This window comes from Siniperca chuatsi, linkage group LG21 (assembly GCF_020085105.1).
Source record: "Siniperca chuatsi isolate FFG_IHB_CAS linkage group LG21, ASM2008510v1, whole genome shotgun sequence".
Taxonomy (NCBI): Eukaryota; Metazoa; Chordata; class Actinopteri; order Centrarchiformes; family Sinipercidae; genus Siniperca; species Siniperca chuatsi.
Genome location: NC_058062.1, coordinates 5,506,900 through 5,524,827, shown reverse-complemented (window position 1 = coordinate 5,524,827; position 17,928 = coordinate 5,506,900). Strand labels below are relative to the sequence as shown.

At 40.0% G+C, this 17,928-nt stretch overlaps 2 protein-coding genes across 2 annotated transcripts; both read right to left on the bottom strand.

Moving 5' to 3' along the window:
• Window positions 1–329: 329 nt before the first annotated feature.
• slc4a1a (solute carrier family 4 member 1a (Diego blood group)) lies at window positions 330–11,824 on the bottom strand. The gene is made up of 21 exons (XM_044181381.1): window positions 11,642–11,824; window positions 9,762–9,832; window positions 9,327–9,382; window positions 7,964–8,073; window positions 7,830–7,876; window positions 7,561–7,726; window positions 7,317–7,452; window positions 7,143–7,212; window positions 6,971–7,013; window positions 6,695–6,879; window positions 6,338–6,545; window positions 4,938–5,141; window positions 4,680–4,828; window positions 4,384–4,578; window positions 4,011–4,256; window positions 3,805–3,894; window positions 2,796–2,962; window positions 2,424–2,665; window positions 2,171–2,340; window positions 1,267–1,440; window positions 330–1,162 (listed from the first exon to the last, which is right to left on the bottom strand). Exons 2-21 carry the CDS (start codon window positions 9,780–9,782, stop codon window positions 1,085–1,087), a joined length of 2,757 nt encoding a protein of 918 aa, XP_044037316.1. The 5' UTR covers window positions 9,783–9,832; window positions 11,642–11,824; the 3' UTR covers window positions 330–1,084.
• A 3,137-nt stretch (window positions 11,825–14,961) lies between these two features.
• LOC122868927 (migration and invasion enhancer 1-like) lies at window positions 14,962–17,774 on the bottom strand. The gene is made up of 4 exons (XM_044181380.1): window positions 17,615–17,774; window positions 17,298–17,395; window positions 16,078–16,154; window positions 14,962–15,976 (listed from the first exon to the last, which is right to left on the bottom strand). The coding sequence occupies exons 1-4, from the start codon at window positions 17,641–17,643 to the stop codon at window positions 15,893–15,895; spliced, it is 288 nt and encodes a 95-aa protein (XP_044037315.1). The 5' UTR covers window positions 17,644–17,774; the 3' UTR covers window positions 14,962–15,892.
• Window positions 17,775–17,928: the final 154 nt, after the last annotated feature.

Sequence of the window (17,928 nt, the reverse complement as noted above, 5' to 3'; positions counted from 1 at the left end):
AACCTTTCTCAGTCTGTTTTTTTAATGCTTTAATCTTTACTTAATCACATCTGATATAAATAAAGTAATTCAAAAATGTACATGTTTGAGCAAATTTTGCCACCTGCAGTACAAGAAAACGTCATGTTGCCTAAATGTGTCCTCTTGTCATAAAATTGAATTACTGTCTAATTTCCAAATACGACTAAGAAGTTGGAATTTACTTGATAACCATGAAGGCAGCATGCAGCTGAGTGGCAGGCGTCTTGTTACTTGTTGGATAAAATGATAAAAGTCAGCTGTGAGTGATGTAAAATATTGTATTTTATAAGGCATTCATTAAAAACAAGCACTTTAAAGGCTGTTTTTATTTTTAATAACGTGAAAATCCAAAGCATGTACAGTGTTTCTAACACACAAACACATGATAGGCAACATGAAAAGCCACAATAAGATACATTTACAAATAGGTTTTTCCTTGATTATACCATCAGTACAACAATCAGCTCAAACGATTATATCTCACCATCTACTATCTCTCCATTACTGCTCATCCCATTTTATAATCCTGAAAGAAATTACACGCTTACAATCAGATATAAGTGCACTACACATCTTTCTATACTCAAGCTAAACAGGCCAACTGAACAGGAAAGACCAAATTGTTCAGTAAACCATACACTATATATATCAAATGAGGCAAACTCAAGTAACACTATTTAAAACTAATTTTGAGAATAAAAAAGGAAGGAAAGGCGACTGTATGGGGCGAAGGCTGGTGTGACAGATGAAATGTGAGAATGAAATGTGGAAAATGAGAGGGCTCAGGACATGTTGACAAAATGGACTATATCGTTGGTTCTCTGCTGTGGTTTAGGGTCACAAACACAGATTCAGCTGCAGGAATAATGTATGAATTCTAGAAATGAGAGGTAATTTCCTTTAAAGATAAATAATAGTAACAGAACAGAATAGTTTCAAACTATATGTTTACAAATACATATTTCTAAAGACACGTGATATTAAATTTTCACATAATTACTGGCACTCAAGAATTGAGTTCATTTGAAAGTTTGTGAATGAAATATTAATGCTATGGTGTTGTTCATGGCAGTGGGGACTTGTCATACACATCCTTCACAGATTCCTCCTCAAACGTCACATTGGCATCATCCGCATCCAGCTGCAACGCAAACACATCCAGTTACAACAGATCCATATCAAATAACACGATAATGTGTGCCTGAGCTTTTGGGGTGAATGTAGCAGATACAGAGAGGTACTTACACATTTCATCTCCGTGACAGAGAAGAGCCTGCCGGTCATGAACATGCGCAGAGGGATGGTGAGAATGAGAACAAAAGGCAGTGCTAGAGAAAAGGGACTAATCTTCACCACCCACAGGACAGCCAGGCATGTGAGCTGGATTAGAGTGAAGAGATGCATTCGCAGCGTCTTCACCTGCACAAATGACATCAGAGGAGAGCGTTAGCAGGGGAAGACAGTGCCAAAGACTAATGTAAAAATGCACAGAAGGCTAATTTAAAGTTCACATAATTTACAGGGAGATTGCCATAAGCTAAAGAACACTGAAATATACGGGACAGTAGGAACACCTATACATCTTAAAGTGACAGTCTTGACAGTGTCAGCGCATGGAAGAATTACTGAAAGGGCCTACTGGGCACAAGCCCACGGGTCCAAAGGGTCAGGGGGCCCCTGGGCCAGCGCCTTTGTGTGAAGTTATTGTTAACATTTCTTGTTGGAAAGTCAGTCAAATCACTACAAAGAGACGCAAAACGACCATAAATAGGCGCAAAATCGCCACATAAAGATGCAAAACAACTACAAAGCGACACAAAGTGACCAAAAAAAGACATGACATGACCACAGAGACACCAAACGACCACAAAGAGACACAAAACTCTTCAGTCGTGCTCCTATGTAGGAGGAGCGGGGGACCTTTTACATGTCTGCGCCCAGGGACCCATTGTCTCATAATCCGTCCACGGTCTTGTGATATTTTTCCACTGAGACTGCCACATATAATACTAACATATTAGAAACATGTTTTAGTATAATGCAAATCAATATGATGCCACCACAAACAGCCTCCAAAATGACTGCAGTGTTGAATTGAGACCTCTCTGGCAAACTAAATGCAACAGCTGTATTGGAGGAGGTTGCACACCCTGGTGGCGTAGGCGTCAGAGGGATGGTATTTCTTTGGTGTAATCAACAGAAGCATCCTGTCCCACATCTGGATTCCACTCAGAGAGGTGATACCCATGTAGAGGAAGATGCCGAACAAGGCTGTCATAGGAATCATCTTCAGAATAGGTTCCATGAAAATAGACACGCCTGGAAATCACAGAAAGTGAATGATTATTAATTAATTCTGACCCTGCTGTGTCTGCACCAGCACTGTAGATGGCAGCACCTACCAACCATGATGGCCACAAGCATGCCACTGATCCTCTGCTCAAGCACCTTCTCAATCTCTGGTTTCGGGCCCTTGGTCATGACAGTGAGAGCATTGGCGTGGGTGACAGATCGCACGGTGGCAGCACTCAGCCAGGGGACCCCGAAAATAGAGGCGATTCCTCCCATGGTGACGAGGATGAGCAGATCCAAATGAAAACCGGATCCTTTCACCATCTTCCTTTCAGGTTTGCTCACAATCAGCCTGGCAATCCACAGAGAACATTGAAAGAAACAGACATTTCTTAAAAGTTTTATCTTAGTTTTATTCACAGAGTAATTTCACATGAAGTAACATTACAGATTGTACTGTCATTATATATTGTGCCACTCACGTAGTAATCTGGGACTCCAGGAAGATGAGGATGAAGACGAGTAGTGCTGGTACACAGCAGGCGGCCATCATCCAGATGGGGAAGTCCTTCTTTTCTCCCATGGGGTTGATGAACCAGCCTCTGGCATTGGGGTTGGTCACTTGAACACCTTTTGGCACAACCAGTTTCTACGAGGGGACAGGATGATTTTCATTCAGCTCATTTATCACCGAAAAATCAAAGCAAGAGAAATAAAAGTAGACATTTTCTTCTCAGTGAATAATTTTGATAATTCTGAACTGATGTGAAATGAGTTTCTGACTAGTTTGAGTTTAGTCTTATTTTAGAGAGATGAAAAATAAAGAGGATTGTAACCAGGAACATAAACGTTATCTTCCTTTTTATGTGCCGGAAATGGGTTTTCAAAGAAGCAAAGAAAAGTGTGTTATGTTATCGACAGTCAAGATCTTCTAAAGAATATATGGACCAAATTGCACATAATGTATTTACACACATGATCCACTGTCACCTTAAATATCAACAACTTCAAGTTCAAGTTTATTTATTATATAAAATATATTTAACTATAAAAAACACAGCTGAAATGGAATTTAGTTTCTTCAGGACTAGGGTGTAAAAATGGCCAAAACATCAAAAGCTAAAAACATCTATAGTGTATGAGTGCATCATGAACCTGCGTGCAAAAGGTCTGTTTGTTCAAATAAACAGAGTTGTGAAAAGTCTGAATAAAACGAAGATATTTTATTGAAATGAAAGAGCCACCAGGCCGGAGTGGAAATTACCATTCTTCAATTGAATGGCTCAAAATTGTTGCATATGTCCTTAGTTAACTAGGCTAAATCAACACCTCCAAATCGCCTGCACTGCATAGACTTCAGCTGCAAAACATTTAGATATGTCTTAATGCACATGATGTGAGGCTTAAGATTTTTTGCTTTTAGAAAAAAATTGTATGAGCTTTTTTAGAACTTATTTGAGAGGACTTAACTCACCACGACACAACACCTACCTGAGTGTAAGCATCCTCAATGCTGATATCCACAGCAATCATGAAGAAAATAGCAATGGGGACACCGAAATCTCCAATCAAACGACGGAGCTAGAGAGACAAATAGCAAAGGATACACCATGGTCAAAATCACAGAACCTACTTGGAATGGATTTTTCATTTATAGTACTTCAGAGTCTTTTCCAGACAGAGAAGGTTGATCTTACCGGGCCGGGGAAGTAATGACCATTCTTGAAATGGCGGAGGAAGTATGCAATGAAGAAGCAACCAAACATCAGGCACATAGACAGCAGGGCAGTGTTGGGGTAGGGCCTTTCAGTCTCCTGCACATGAATGGTTATGTTGCCGTCTACATGAATCTCGATGTGCTCCTTGATGAGTGGGTGGAAGGGGTCATCCATTGTGTCATTCAGATGATCGTAGTTCAGAATCAGAGGATGGGTTTTGAAGATCTGAGCAAGAGGAGATGAGAAGTCAGAGGAAGCAAATTAAGAGACAACAAATGAGGCAATTACAGTGGTGGCTAAAGAGAAATGGTGTCTGTGATGTGAAAGGGATGAAGAGATGAGGTGAGGAAACCTTGATGAGCTTATTGAAGGTCTCATAGATGAAGATGAGAGAGATGAGGATGGAGAAGATTTCCTGAGTGAAGCGGGAGATGAATCTGACCAGGAAGCTGCCTTCCACGGCCACGATGATGACCACGATCACTATCAGCCACATCCCCACCCAGATACGGCCCACAATGTACTCAATGTCGTGGGACTTGCAGAACTAGTATGGAATGAATGAAGGAAAATAGAGTAGTTAATGATAATAAATAGCTTTCTTAAGATTTATTTCAGGAGTTTCAACATCTGACAACTCCTACGTACAGCGAAAAAAGCTTCCTCAAACACCAGCAGCGGTCCAGAGAACCCAATGACAAGGACAGGCTGGGCGGCGAAGAGACAGAAGATGACACCCTGGATGCTGGTGGAGATCATAAGCTCTGACACGCCCATCATTTTTTCGGTTTTGTCAGCTAGGGTCAGACAACAGAGAGAATTATGAATAATATCAAACATCAATGAACTCAAATGAATTGAGCCTGAGAGAAAAGACACATATCTCTATCTGGAACTCTCTTTTACCCAGAAGCCCTCCAAAAGTGATGGCAGGGGACAGGGCAGCGAAGTAGATGAAGATGACGGCAGCGAGGACCTGCGGGTTCAGAGCGTCTACGTAGTCGCTGATGTAGTGACGGTAACGCCGCTTCAAGTCCTTGACCAACCCACCGAAGGGATAGCCTGTACGGGCCAGGGGGTCTTCCCGTGGCTCCTCTGGAGGTTTCTCAACTGGACAAGCAAACAAATAAAACTGACATTAATATTGATTACACTAAATCTGCCTTTTTTTCTATTGCTTTTAAAATTAGTGTTTTTCTAATTTCTCCAGTTGAGGCTACATTTGTTTGTTCTGTTTTTTATTTTTTTTTCTGTGTGTAAATGTATTCAATTTAAAGCTGCTATATGTACCAATGTTAAAGCTGATCCTCTCAAAATTTAGACCGCATTTCCCATAAAACCTTGTTGGTTCCATTTGCAAGGAAGATGTTGCTGCATGCTTTTACATATTTGTATTATTTACTTGTTTTAGCATTTACTGGAAAAACAGCACCCTCTTCCTTTTTAACGCTATTAAAAACATTCAATAATTCAGCAATCCAGCTGTACAGTAGAGGTTTGTAAATGTTCATCTTCTCAGTGATGGTCTTGTTTGTTTACATTTCTCACCAATAATATCTCACAATTAATGTTTCAATAATTTATAATGGTGTGTGTATCTAAGCATCTAATATCTGAAATTTTAACCAGAGGACAAATATGAGAGAGAGGCAAAGGTTCAGAACAAATGTAAAAAAAATAATTTAATCATCCTAATCAAGGAGTGAATTTAGGTTTTATTTAACAGTTGTAGTGAGGAACTGATAATGTGTAGAACACTTAGTAAGTTATGGCGGAGAGTGAGATGAGAAGATCGATACCACTCTTATTTGTGTTCTTTTTAAAACAACAATTTGCCGTTTTACATGAGGTTATGTGCCGCACTATTCCTTTAGTTCAGTACTATGCCTGGCCAAGAAACAGTCCAGCACATAAACTCACGTAAACACTTACACTTTACACTTCGGTTTTTGTACATATTAAACAAACAAGATATAATGTGTTTACTAGTGAGCTTTAGAGGTGCTGATAAGTGACCAGGCTAGCTGTTTCCCCTGTTTCCAGTCTTTATGCTAAGCTAAGCTAACTGGTTAGAGACATATTTGACGGACAGACATGAAAGAGGTATCAATCTAATCATCTAACTCTCCACCAGATAGCGAATAAACCTGTTTCTCAAAATGTCGAATTGTTTATGTAATAACTTACAGACAGAAATAATTTTCAATATGCAATCCAACAGGACAAAGACACAAAAGCCTCACAAATGGAGGACGAAATTTGAGATTCAAGCTGTTAGTCTAGGCTGCTGTGCACTGTGTGTTGACCTTGGACCCTGTCACCAAAGGCAAGGCGGGTGTCGGTGGGACGGAGACGGTCACGCAGCATCTTCTTCTGGAAATTGAGGATTGACTCGAGCATTCCCTTATCTTGGATCTCAGTTGGAGGGATCACAATGCTGCAGTCCATGAAGTCAGCTATGGCATCGGTCAGATCTTTGTTAGTCTGGGCCAAGAAGGCCTCCAGACAGAACACCTGTGTGAGGAGAAACACATAAAACGTTTACTCACCTGCACCAAACAAAGAAAGCTACTTTTTATTGTGGGATTTGGTGATGTCATTGCTAAAGCTACATGCTGCTGAGCTATAATTTTCCTCTCTCCCTACTTTCTCATCTCTCTCACCCAGTCAGCCATCAGAGCACCCATGGCGCGGCCACTTTCACTGTAGTCTATTGTGCTCTGGCTGGGGCCCACCAGCACAAAGACGAAGCGAACAGGGACAGGACACTCCAGGGCAGACTCCATCACCACAGAGTCACTCAACCTCACAAAAGCCACCACTGGTTTCTGCAGGAAGTCCAGGACACCTATCGAAAACACATTTTTTCTAAAGTCATATCTGCTCTAGAACCACAAACAAAAACCTTGGGACACATAACTGCATCTGAATTTACATACCTGAGAGGACAATTGAGGCCTCCATGTTGTCAGAGCTGTCTCTCTGCAAAAGCAACAGGTGCAGCAGTGCAATAAATATAAGCTCTGTTATGCTAACACATGATATTGATGACCACCCAAAGGATGGAAATGAATAAAACTGTATTTAAAAAAAACAAAACAAAATGTATACCTTCTTGGTTACAGAAAAGGTCTGCATCTGAATGTCTCCAGATGGAGTAACCACAGGTTCCTCAGACTGACTGAAATGACAGATAAAATGATCATAGTGTGCATGCTGCAAACATCTTTATGGCTTTATCATCGTGTGTAAAGAAACGAAGAAATAGTGGGTCCCGTGGGTTACCTGCGTCTCATGAGGAGAGCTCTCAGCAGGACATCCCGATCAGTGGTGCGAATCGCATTCTGGTTCAGCAGCTCATCAGCCACCTTCTCAGCCACAGCAGACAGACTGCTGGCATTCAGGTCAAAGATGACAGCACCTGAGTACATTTGAGTTGCTTTTAACTAGCCATATTCAACAAACTAAAAAGTAAAAAGATTGATTTTATCCACACTGATTTCCGTTTCATTTAAGATTCCAAAGTCACCTGTGCTCATGGTCTTGCGGAGCTGGATCAGGCTCCTAAAGGTGAGATAGGAGACATGAGAAGGACCCCATTTTCCTGTGGCGGGGTTAAAGTTCTCCTCGTAGCCCACCCAGCGGCTAGTCTCCTGCCAGGTGCTGCCCTGGAGCTCATTCAACTCCACATAGGCCTGTGGGAATGCAATGTGGTTAGTTAATAAACATACCAGCAGATAATGTTCGTTTATATTAATTAACTTTTATATCTGATAAGTGTAAAGAATGTCGACTAACTTGAGAATCCCCTCTTGTGGTGGCATTGGTGTTCAGGTTCAGGTAAGCTGAATGAAACAGACAGAAAAGTGATTTGTGCACAGATATGAGAAGTCAGATCACCAACAGCTGCATGGCCGGTGAGGAGAACCTACCCTCTGAATCACTGGGAATAACGATGGCCTCCACAGGTGGCTCATTCTCCTCCTCCTCTTCCTGCATCCTCCTCTCCAGGTCATAGATGCCGCTCTGGCCCGGTGGAGTCCTGGTGGTGTGGAGAAACAGAAACATTAATAAAGACTAGAGATTGGCATGAGTGCTTCATAACAACACCTTATAATGTCTCACCAGAGCTTACGAACAACATGCCAAAGGCTCGTCTTACTGCATGTCAGGTGATTCAACTCAGCCCCGGAGGGAGAGGAAATTTGTGATTTTTTTGGAAAAAGCACTCCCAAAATTGTGTCTGTAAGTTAAATGGACTTTGAAGCCTGTATTTGTAGTTAGCAAATGGCTTAAAATCCATCTCAGTAAGAATCTCAATTTTAGGCTGATCAAGTTCTCCATAACTGTCAAATTCTGCTATTAGTGCTATTCTGTCCTTGGCCACAAGGGGGCAAGATTGCTCAACGTATTTCATATCATTGACTGCTTGACGTATTGGGGTTTGTGCCCTGAGTTTAGACTCTCAGGCATATTAGCTACACACTTAATAAAAATACTACCTCCTTTCTAGGATTGGCTGAGCCTTAACTCAGCCATAGCCCTAATGCTGCTTACACTTCATGAGTGATAACCTTAAAACTGCATTAATGACTTTTTTTGGCCACTTGGGGGCAGTGCAAACAAACTGTTGATATAACATTATCAGTTAAACCGTTGTCATGGTGAACATGTTAGCAAACAGCTGTTTATTTATACACTCACAGCAGACATGGAGCAACATTAGCTTTCATTTGAATTTGTATTTCTGGCCACCTGATGAATGTAAGTCCAACATCCACTCTCCTTTTAGCTCGGGTTTGGTCTCCACCAACTCCTGAGGGAAATATCTGACTCTAGCTGCTATATGTACCACTATGTTCATGAGCTAGTGTGTTGTTTAACACTGGGCCGGTAGCATACAGTGGTGTTTATCAGAGCTCTTTCACTTTAAACAGCTGCCTGCTGCAGCTGGAAATAAATCAAAACATTCAAGTTACAGTCCATAAAACCAAAACAAGGCACTGAAAGAGGCTTAAATGCTCCGTAGAGCTGGGTGGAAATGCAGATAATTCTCTGTGGGTTCATCATTACATGCAATCCCTTTCACATTACACAAAGTCATCTGACATATTGGTAAAACTATTGATTAGAGCAGCTTAACTACCATACCCACTAAACCTGTATATAATTACTTGATTAGAGGAACTTGTTTGGGTGATATGCATCTCATGAGAAACAAGATGCAGAATTCCAGCTTAACACAGTCTAAAGTACTGTGGAAACAGAGAGGCCTAAGTGAGAGAAAGGACTCACAGTTTCACTGGAGAGGGGAAGGCTGAGTCATTGTAGTCATATGACATGTCACTGCCCTAGACAAGAGGAAAGATTTAATTGAAGAAAGTTGGATGAAAATGGAACAAGAAGGGAAAACATGTATCGCTGCAAGATTCACTGAACACATCAAACTCCACAGTCTCCATCCAGACCAATTCTCCAAGCTCCCTTTTCTGTGAGAGAGGCTTAGAGAAAAGGTGCAACGACAAAATTCAACATGAGATCTTTACTCCTAATCTTTGCCATACATCTTAACTGCAGAGGATCAAATGAATGAAGAGTGCAACTTTTCTGAAACGTTCAATGTAACACTTTAATGTTACAATATATCTTGTAGCAACTGTAATGCTAAATGTACTGAATGTTAATGTTGAAGATGTTACACTGTTAGATGTTAAAGTAAAAAAGACCAACCTCCTCAAAATTGATTTCCATTGATGTTTTTTATGTCTGTCCTTGAACTCTCAGCTACTTTTATGCATTCCCTAAGACAAAAAAAGAATGAATGGACATGAAAAACAAGCATATAATAATCATATGAGAAACAACACAATTAGAAATTTAGACCATTAACATTAAATCTTAAATTAGTTTCTTTTTACTGGTGATTTGTGAGTTGTGGGGTTTGACATACTTTTAATGCAGGTGCACCTACAGCATCCAAAGCACAGAATTTGTGATAAATATATATTATATTAGATTCAGATTCAACTTTATTGTCATTACACATGCACAAGTACAAGGCAACGAAATGCAGTTTAGGTCTAACCAGAAGTGCAACGAGCAAGTGCAGGATATAAAGTGTGTGCATAAATGTAGGATAGAGCAGTATTATGAAAATGTTTTACAAGTGGTACTATGGACATTATATACAGATGGCATTACTATAGACAGAAGTATACTGATGGATATGTACAATAATGAACTGGACTGGGCAGAACAGCAGTGCAATGAATATTAAGTATAGTATCTATTACAGAAATAGTTAACAGTGCAGTAGATGAGTTATTGCAGTATTCAGTACATAGTACTGGAGTGCAAATGATGCAGTGTATGTATTAATAAATAGTCCGGTAGTGCAAATGAACATATTATATTCTTGTAGCAATCATTGCAAAAGTACCATTTTTCTGTAGTCAACTTGGCAGGGTGTTTTTACTATTGAGGAACAGGTTTCTCAGCCATTACAGAAATTAGTAAGACCTGCTTTGAGCCTCTTTTAGGCAGCTTTGGTGAAGATACCGCCATCTACCATCACACAGCTGCTCTGAGTCTGCCTGCAGAGCCACGGCTCAGGACAGATAGTCAATTAGCCGTTGAGAATGTGAACTACGCCATAGTTTAAATAGAAGATGTATCGAGCCTTATCTCGGGGTTACACCCTTCTTCAACCAGACATCTCTGTTCTCTTCAGTAACAGTGCAGTGAAAAACTTTAAATGCAGCTACTGTTACACTAAGACAGGAATACTCAAAATTCACAACAATATATATCTCATAATGTAACATTGTGTATTGTTTTTAGTGGATTGCATTTCAATTTCACAAACAACTAAAGACGCCTGGCACCTTTTTGTAAAATTGCACTTGAAAACATGTCTTAGCAGCTAGCCTAGAGGTCAAGTGACTTCAGTAGAAAAAGAGTCTTGTACAGAAAATTGATAAGGAATGATTAATAGTAATTCAGTTCACTTCAATTTTATTTATATAGCGCCAATTCATAACAGAAGTTATCTCATTGCACTTTTCCTATAGTACAGGTCTAGACTGTACTCTTTATAATATTATTTACAGAGACCTAACAAATAGCAAGACTCAAAAGATGTGGCCAGTACATCTGAGCATGTTATGGTGCTGCATATTAACAAGACATTGCCATTTATTGGTAACAATTCTTCACCCTGTAACACTGAGAATATACAGATATTTTAGCACAAAGCCAAAATAAGCAGGTGAAATATTTCTAAAAGTGCAACAAATGATGAAACTCCTCACTGGCTTTTACTAGTAAAAGATAGTAAACCACTTGACCTTGACCTCAAATTAGTAAAAAAAAAAAAGCACAACAAACATCTTTGTTTGTAAAGGTTAATATTCCTTTGAGAATAATTTGAAATAATTTGGACTGAACTCCTGCCCTTATCTTACAAACATGGTAGAGACATAAAAAGTTTAGAATATGCTACTCTACTATCAGGGTGCATTCAGATATCCATCCTGTTTGACCTCTACCCTCTAGTCCAGTAGTACCCCAAAGTGTGTCTGACCCCTGTCCTGAAGAGGCCACACCCTTACCTGCATGCAGGTACTCCCACCAGCACTGGAAACAGGACGATCTCTGTTCAGGCAGCCTAGACGAGCCCGGTGATAAAGTGAGCCAGGACAAATGAAAAGATGAGTACAGAGAGAGAATGAGAGGAGCAGGAACACCCATATGAAACTACGTCGACCCTGAGAAGTGCTGTACCCCACAACCCCTCTGGCTGCTGAGCAACCTGGCAGGGGGGTGGGGTAGATAAGGCCTGTGTGACAGACAAGCAGCCCTATCGGCTAGGGACACCTTGAGACAGGGATATCCCAACCCTAGTTTGTCCGCCCCGCCCTCCCAGCATGAACCAGGTCTGAGCCTGGACAGGGGCTGTAAGAGAATCCTGTTTGGACCAACAGGCCTAACCTCATCCTAACTGAGGGGACGCACAAGGGGTAAAGAGGGTAGGAAAGGGGGCGACATACAGTATCAGGAGAGAGCATCTTAGTACGTCATCCTGTTTACGTACTGGGGATTCCCTCACGATGAGGAGGGGTAGTTCCTCTGCCCTTGATTATCTTGAGGAAAGTGATGAGATAAACACATTAAACCTAACTTTTTTCATTACAGCCCTCAAGCTCACTTAGTTTGTCTCTAGCACATGTGACACGGTAGCGACAGAGTTAGACATCTTCTGCGGCTGACTGGAGGTGGATGCTGGTGGTCCAACCCAGGCTGATAACAGATACTGACACAAAGATGCAGCGCAGACTGATGGAAGAGGAAATCATCAGAGGTTGACACAAATTATTACAACAACAAAAAACAAACCTAAAGCTAAAAAACATAAAAACACTATAGTCTATGATGACAGTTTTTGCAAGTGCTCTGCAAGAATGGAAAAATGAATTATTAGACTCATGACTCAAATCAATGCAGTTCAAAATACTTTTATTCATCTCTCAAGGGGCAATTCAAGGCAAGCGGGTTTACAAAAACATTTCAATCACACACCCAAAAACAATCCAAAGATACAAAATATGAGAGTGCAAAGATGAAAAGAAAGTGACCAATCAATAGCTGGCCAACGGTGTCCAACACAACAAAGACACATCAAGTCAAAAAGTGCAAAAAGTGCACACTTAATTTTCTTAAAAAGTAAAAGAGGTAAATACAAAATTTAATGGGGGAATTGAAAACACCCATTTATGCATCTAAGGGTTTATCATCTTGTAACCCCTCGGATTCGTCTTGGGAACCCACTGCCTTAGACAACAGCATTTTACTGTTGTGTTGTTGTTGATACCAAAGCTGAATGAAAGGTCAGGGGATCAAAGTGATTATAATTCTGTAGCAAATGTCTGTAGCAAAAATAGTTTCGATAAAAACCAAAAATGTCAACCTCATGTTCCACATACTGGAGTGCACCATAACCCCACTATAATAATACTTACCACACAGAGAAAATACATACATACACCCCACAGTGAGCAACAGCGGGCCCCAGCTAAAGACACTGTGACACAGGCCTGTTATCACCAGTTGTGGAAGCTATCTGCTGTGTCCATGTGTCTCAGCATACAGTATAGAGCCACTCCCAGTCTTCATATAGCCATTTTCATCCAGACAGACATAGTTTTTGGTCTTAACACTGTATTTGGGGGAGGGGTGTTTGTGGAAGGTAGAGCAGACAATGGTAAATTGAGATACAAAGACAGTTTGAAATCTTGCTTTACACAGCTACCATATCTTGTGTAGGGTACCTTATAACAATCTACTTTAAAAGGATATACCATAAAGCACCTATAACATAAGGATTTGGACTTTGTACCTACTTAATAAGAGGTCAAATTTAAGTTTTCATGTTTTATTAACTTACAACATTCAATCAAAGAAGATTTATTGTGACTTTTTTCAACAGAAAAAGACCCTTTCATGTCAAAGGGAAAACAGATTTCTACAAAGTCATCTAAATTAATTACAAACACAAAATACATGCTTGCAGAAGCATTCACCCCCCTTAATAGGACACACATAAATCATAAGTGGTGCAGCCAGTTGGTTTTAGAAGTCACATAATCAGTTAAATGGAAATCACCTGTGTGTGTAGTGTGATTGTAGTATAAATACACCTGTATCTGGAGGGTCCAACTTAAATACTTTTTATAGGCACTGAACATTTTCAAACCTCTAATTGGCAGACTAAATAAGGCAGCACAGATGGGCTCTATCAGCATTAGAACAAGCAGGCTGGTGTGAGTTATCACTGAGAGCCAGAGCCAGCTACAAAGACCCACCTAGTCACAGCAGATTACACTAAACTACACAACCTACCACCAGTTAACAAGTAGTTAATACACTGTGGATCCATGTGACTTCACTTCAGCAAAATGAAAAAGTAAATTTAACCAGTATTACCATTATTCAAGTTAGAATACTAATAAATGCTTATTTTTTCAATGAGATTACATCAGTGATTCTCAAATCAAATTATTATTTTTTAAATGTAAAAGTCACAGACTCTCCACCTAGAAATAATGATACACAACATAATCTTCAGCATGTTCTCAGTTGAGATTATATTTTCCTTTTGTTGGCTAAAAAGGCAAAATTACAACAACTTCAATGATTAATAATATTTGTAGTGTGTAGTTACAGCCAGACTTCTGAGTTGCAACAGTACATAAATAACTAAACAAACATAAATAATAAACATGTTCTTACCATTTACTGTATAAAAATCAATTTGTAGCAGAACAAATTATGAAAACCGTGCTGACCAGTTTTTCAGACCACTGCATTATTATGCCTTCATGTGTTTGACTTCAGTAAGACAGTATCTTATTTTTGAGCTAGGGGATGCCAGAGGCCAAATACTAAAGATGGCAGCCCATGAGTGTAACCAATGTGACAATAATACTGCATGACTTTCGGCTCTGCTTCGCATTAAACTGCAATCCCTAACTAACCTGTTTTGTAACACTCAAAGGTCAGTCAGTCAATCAAGTATTTTTTGTTGTTTCCCCAGCAGTAAAACAGAGAACTTACTCATAAAAATAACACTGTTGTATTAACATAACAAAGATGAAAACCTGTTTGACTTGTGCAGTAAAATAACTGGCAGTTGCCTGACAACATTCCCAAGAGATTCATCCTGATACCTGGTGCAGCTCTATGTTAAGGCTGCGCACCATCGCCACACCCAGTTCCCCAGGAAACTGTACAGGCAATGAAGGCTAATAGAGCACTTACAAAACATTCTTGCATTATAACTATTATATTTCTGTGTTTAATCATGCAGATGATCTATACAGTGTTTATAATATGAAAAGACGCTGCGATGACATGAAAAAGTGACAAACAACACTTAATCAACCATTATCTTTATTCAGTGTCTACAGTTTTGACATCTGAGTAAACAATGCAAGATGTTTTGTGGAAAAGGAGCTGAGATCTAATTAGTGTGAGCTGATAGACCAGTGGGTGGTGGTCTTAAGAAAGCACTTCTGATGATCGCTCTTGTACCTGACCACTTTACAGAAGAATTACAGAAGAGCTTATCATTAAAAAACAAACCTGAAAATAGAACAACAGATTCAAACCGGATACTTGGCAGAGCTCTGCTGCTGCTGCACGCAATGGCAGCATTACAAACAATCATTTTAATGTATAAAACTTTTCCAATTTGATATGTATAAAGTAAGAAAACTATCGTAAGCTGAATTTTGAATTCACCAACCACAAATTTCATTACATTGCTTGACTATCCTCAACCCGTACAGTAATCAGAGTGTTAAACAGTTAAGTCTCCTTTTGTGCTTAAAAATGATGCACAGCTACTTTGCACATCCCTTGCATTTAAAAATAACTGTTAATTGCACGTGAGAGCAATAAACAAAGAAAAACAAAAAACAACAATTAGGCAGTTCGAGAATGTCAGGCAATGAGGCTGTAGGAAAATAAAAGTAAGTTCCCTCTAAACTATTTGCAACATCTTCTCCCCATCTCAGTTCCTATAAGGAAGGAATTCCAGGAATGGATTCATCATACCATAACCTTAAATCTTTTAGGCTACTGTAATCATTAACAGCCTGGAGCACCACAATGAGAACAGAGAGGGGAGCCAGAAGGCAGAGCAGAGTTTGGTGATCTGCATCAACAAAAGCAGCTAGTACAAAGCGTGGTTTTATCCCAACCCATTTTAGCAGGGTTGACACCAGAGGTGGAACTGGCAGTAGTATACAGTTTGCATTGGCCTGTCTAGAAGCTGCTGATGTTACAGTAGGACAGAGGGAGGTTTACATGATGACGCATGGTGCACGGCTTTTGGTGATCTTCTGCACAGGTTTCCCATCGTGGGCACTCTGGACTGCATTCAAGACCTGTGACAGGAAACAAAAGCATAAATCAGAGACTGTCTATTGTTGTGACTGACATTTTATGGGCAGTTAGTGTGAGTGTATTAAGCCTGTATGTTACTCACGTCATCCTCATATGGGAAGCCACTCGTCTCAAGCTTGGAGAAGACCAGCTGCCCGTTGATTTCAATCTCAAAGCTGCCTGCAAAATAAAAAATGAAATAAGATAAGATCACCTTCACGCTCTGTAATGATCTTTGCCTTGACTAATATGTGCGTCTGCTTTAACGATAAAGAGCAGATCAGACACAAACAAGTAGGGTGAATTTGGGTAATCTGGGATTTTTTTTTTTGCAATTTTGACTTCTGTGATTTATTCTGATCTATCTAACACATTGGACCTTTCTGAAATCCTTTAGATGTTTTCTAACCACACCAGAAGAAAGAATGCAGATAGCATACCCAGAGGAGACATGCCACACCTATTAGTGTTTTTTGTGCCCCACCCAAAATTCTATAAATAAATAACTAAATAAAGAAAATATCAGGAAAAATACTTTTTTTTACACAGGATTAACAGATCTACCGTGTTAATTCATTTAAAAACACCATTAAAATTGTATAGCATTTTAAAATAAACTAAAATTCAAGCAACAGTATGCACAGCGTAGTGCACCCAGCCTTTATTAGAGACCGGCATTTATATATTAATTCATTCCGGTTTCTGATGGTGAGTGTTTAAAGTGGATCGGGGGAGCTACATGTCACATGGTAACAATCTTCTAGCGAACATAAATGTTTATGATTTCCACCCTTGTCTCCTTGTCTAGACTTATAAACCTTCAATAACTACGTATGCAACTTCAGGAAGTCCCTAAATGCATTCTTCCCCCATTTAAAGAATGACTGTCCCAGATTTCACAAAGCATGCTGTCCCACATTCTCAACCATATTTGATAAAGTGAGACAACTAAAAAATTTAACTTTGATGCATATTTTGTTGATTGAATAGATCACAAACATAATTTCATAACAATTAGGAACACTGTCTTATTTATGATTTATATTCTTAACATGAATCGAGTCAGAATCCTATGTCACAGACCTAGTCATGCAATTTCCATGGGAGTGCCCTTTTCTGTGGCATCACCCTCATTAAGTCATGTGATTTCAGTCATGACATCCATGCCAACCCTTTAGTTAAAGTCCTGTTGACTTAATTGTCTTAGAACAGGAAATAAACACACAAGAGCTTAGGTGTCCAACACTACCTAATGTCCCAGATTACCCTAATTCGCCCCAGTGGGTTATAACGTTATGCCCCCTCAGGTTAAATATGACTTACCTTGTCTTCCCACGAAGCCTGACACGTCCGCATCGGGAAACTCGTCCTTCACAACCCGGGCGAGCTCCTGATAGCGGGGTCCGTAACCTCATCCACCACTGCATGGAGAAAAAACAAAACATACCTGTATATTAAAACCCGTTAGCCGTTAAAGAATACTTTGTGCGTTAACTTCACTGCCAGTGCAGCCCCAGGCACTGATGTTAGCTTAGCGTTAGCTAGCTGTGATCAGACTTAATGGGCCCAGACACAAAATCACACAGGTTTGCTCGAAACTTACACAAAATGAAAATGAGTGTCATAAAAGATGTAGCTACCAGTATTCGACTTTAATTTTCACCCCCATTGTTGCTGCTGTCCGGCCCGACGGTGTCAGCGGTGGAGCGGTGCTGTTAGGTGTGTTAGCTGCGTAACACTGAGCAGGGGAGCGGGGCGGAGTTCAGCTAAATTACGAGACATCCGTGAAGACAGCTGAAATTAGTCAGACCGGAGCCAAAACTGAGAACATTTTTACATTATAAAAGTCGCTTGAGAGACAGAGATTTGTTTTTTTAAATAGGCCCACAGCTCAAGGCTGAAATGAAACGTTAGCTAAGGATGCTATTGAGATCGTTCAGATATGTGACTCTCT

What these genes read in the sequence shown, in the direction of transcription:
- slc4a1a (XM_044181381.1), bottom strand. Translation starts at nt 9,782, where the DNA reads ATGGAAATCAATTTTGAGGAG. An exon ending in GTCATTACTTCCCCGGCCCG is followed by an intron (nt 3,895 to 4,010) that starts GTAAGATCAACC and finishes TTGTCTCTCTAG; the next exon opens with CTCCGTCGTTTGATTGGAGA. An exon ending in TTGAGGATGCTTACACTCAG is followed by an intron (nt 2,963 to 3,804) that starts GTAGGTGTTGTG and finishes GTCCCCTCGTAG; the next exon opens with AAACTGGTTGTGCCAAAAGG.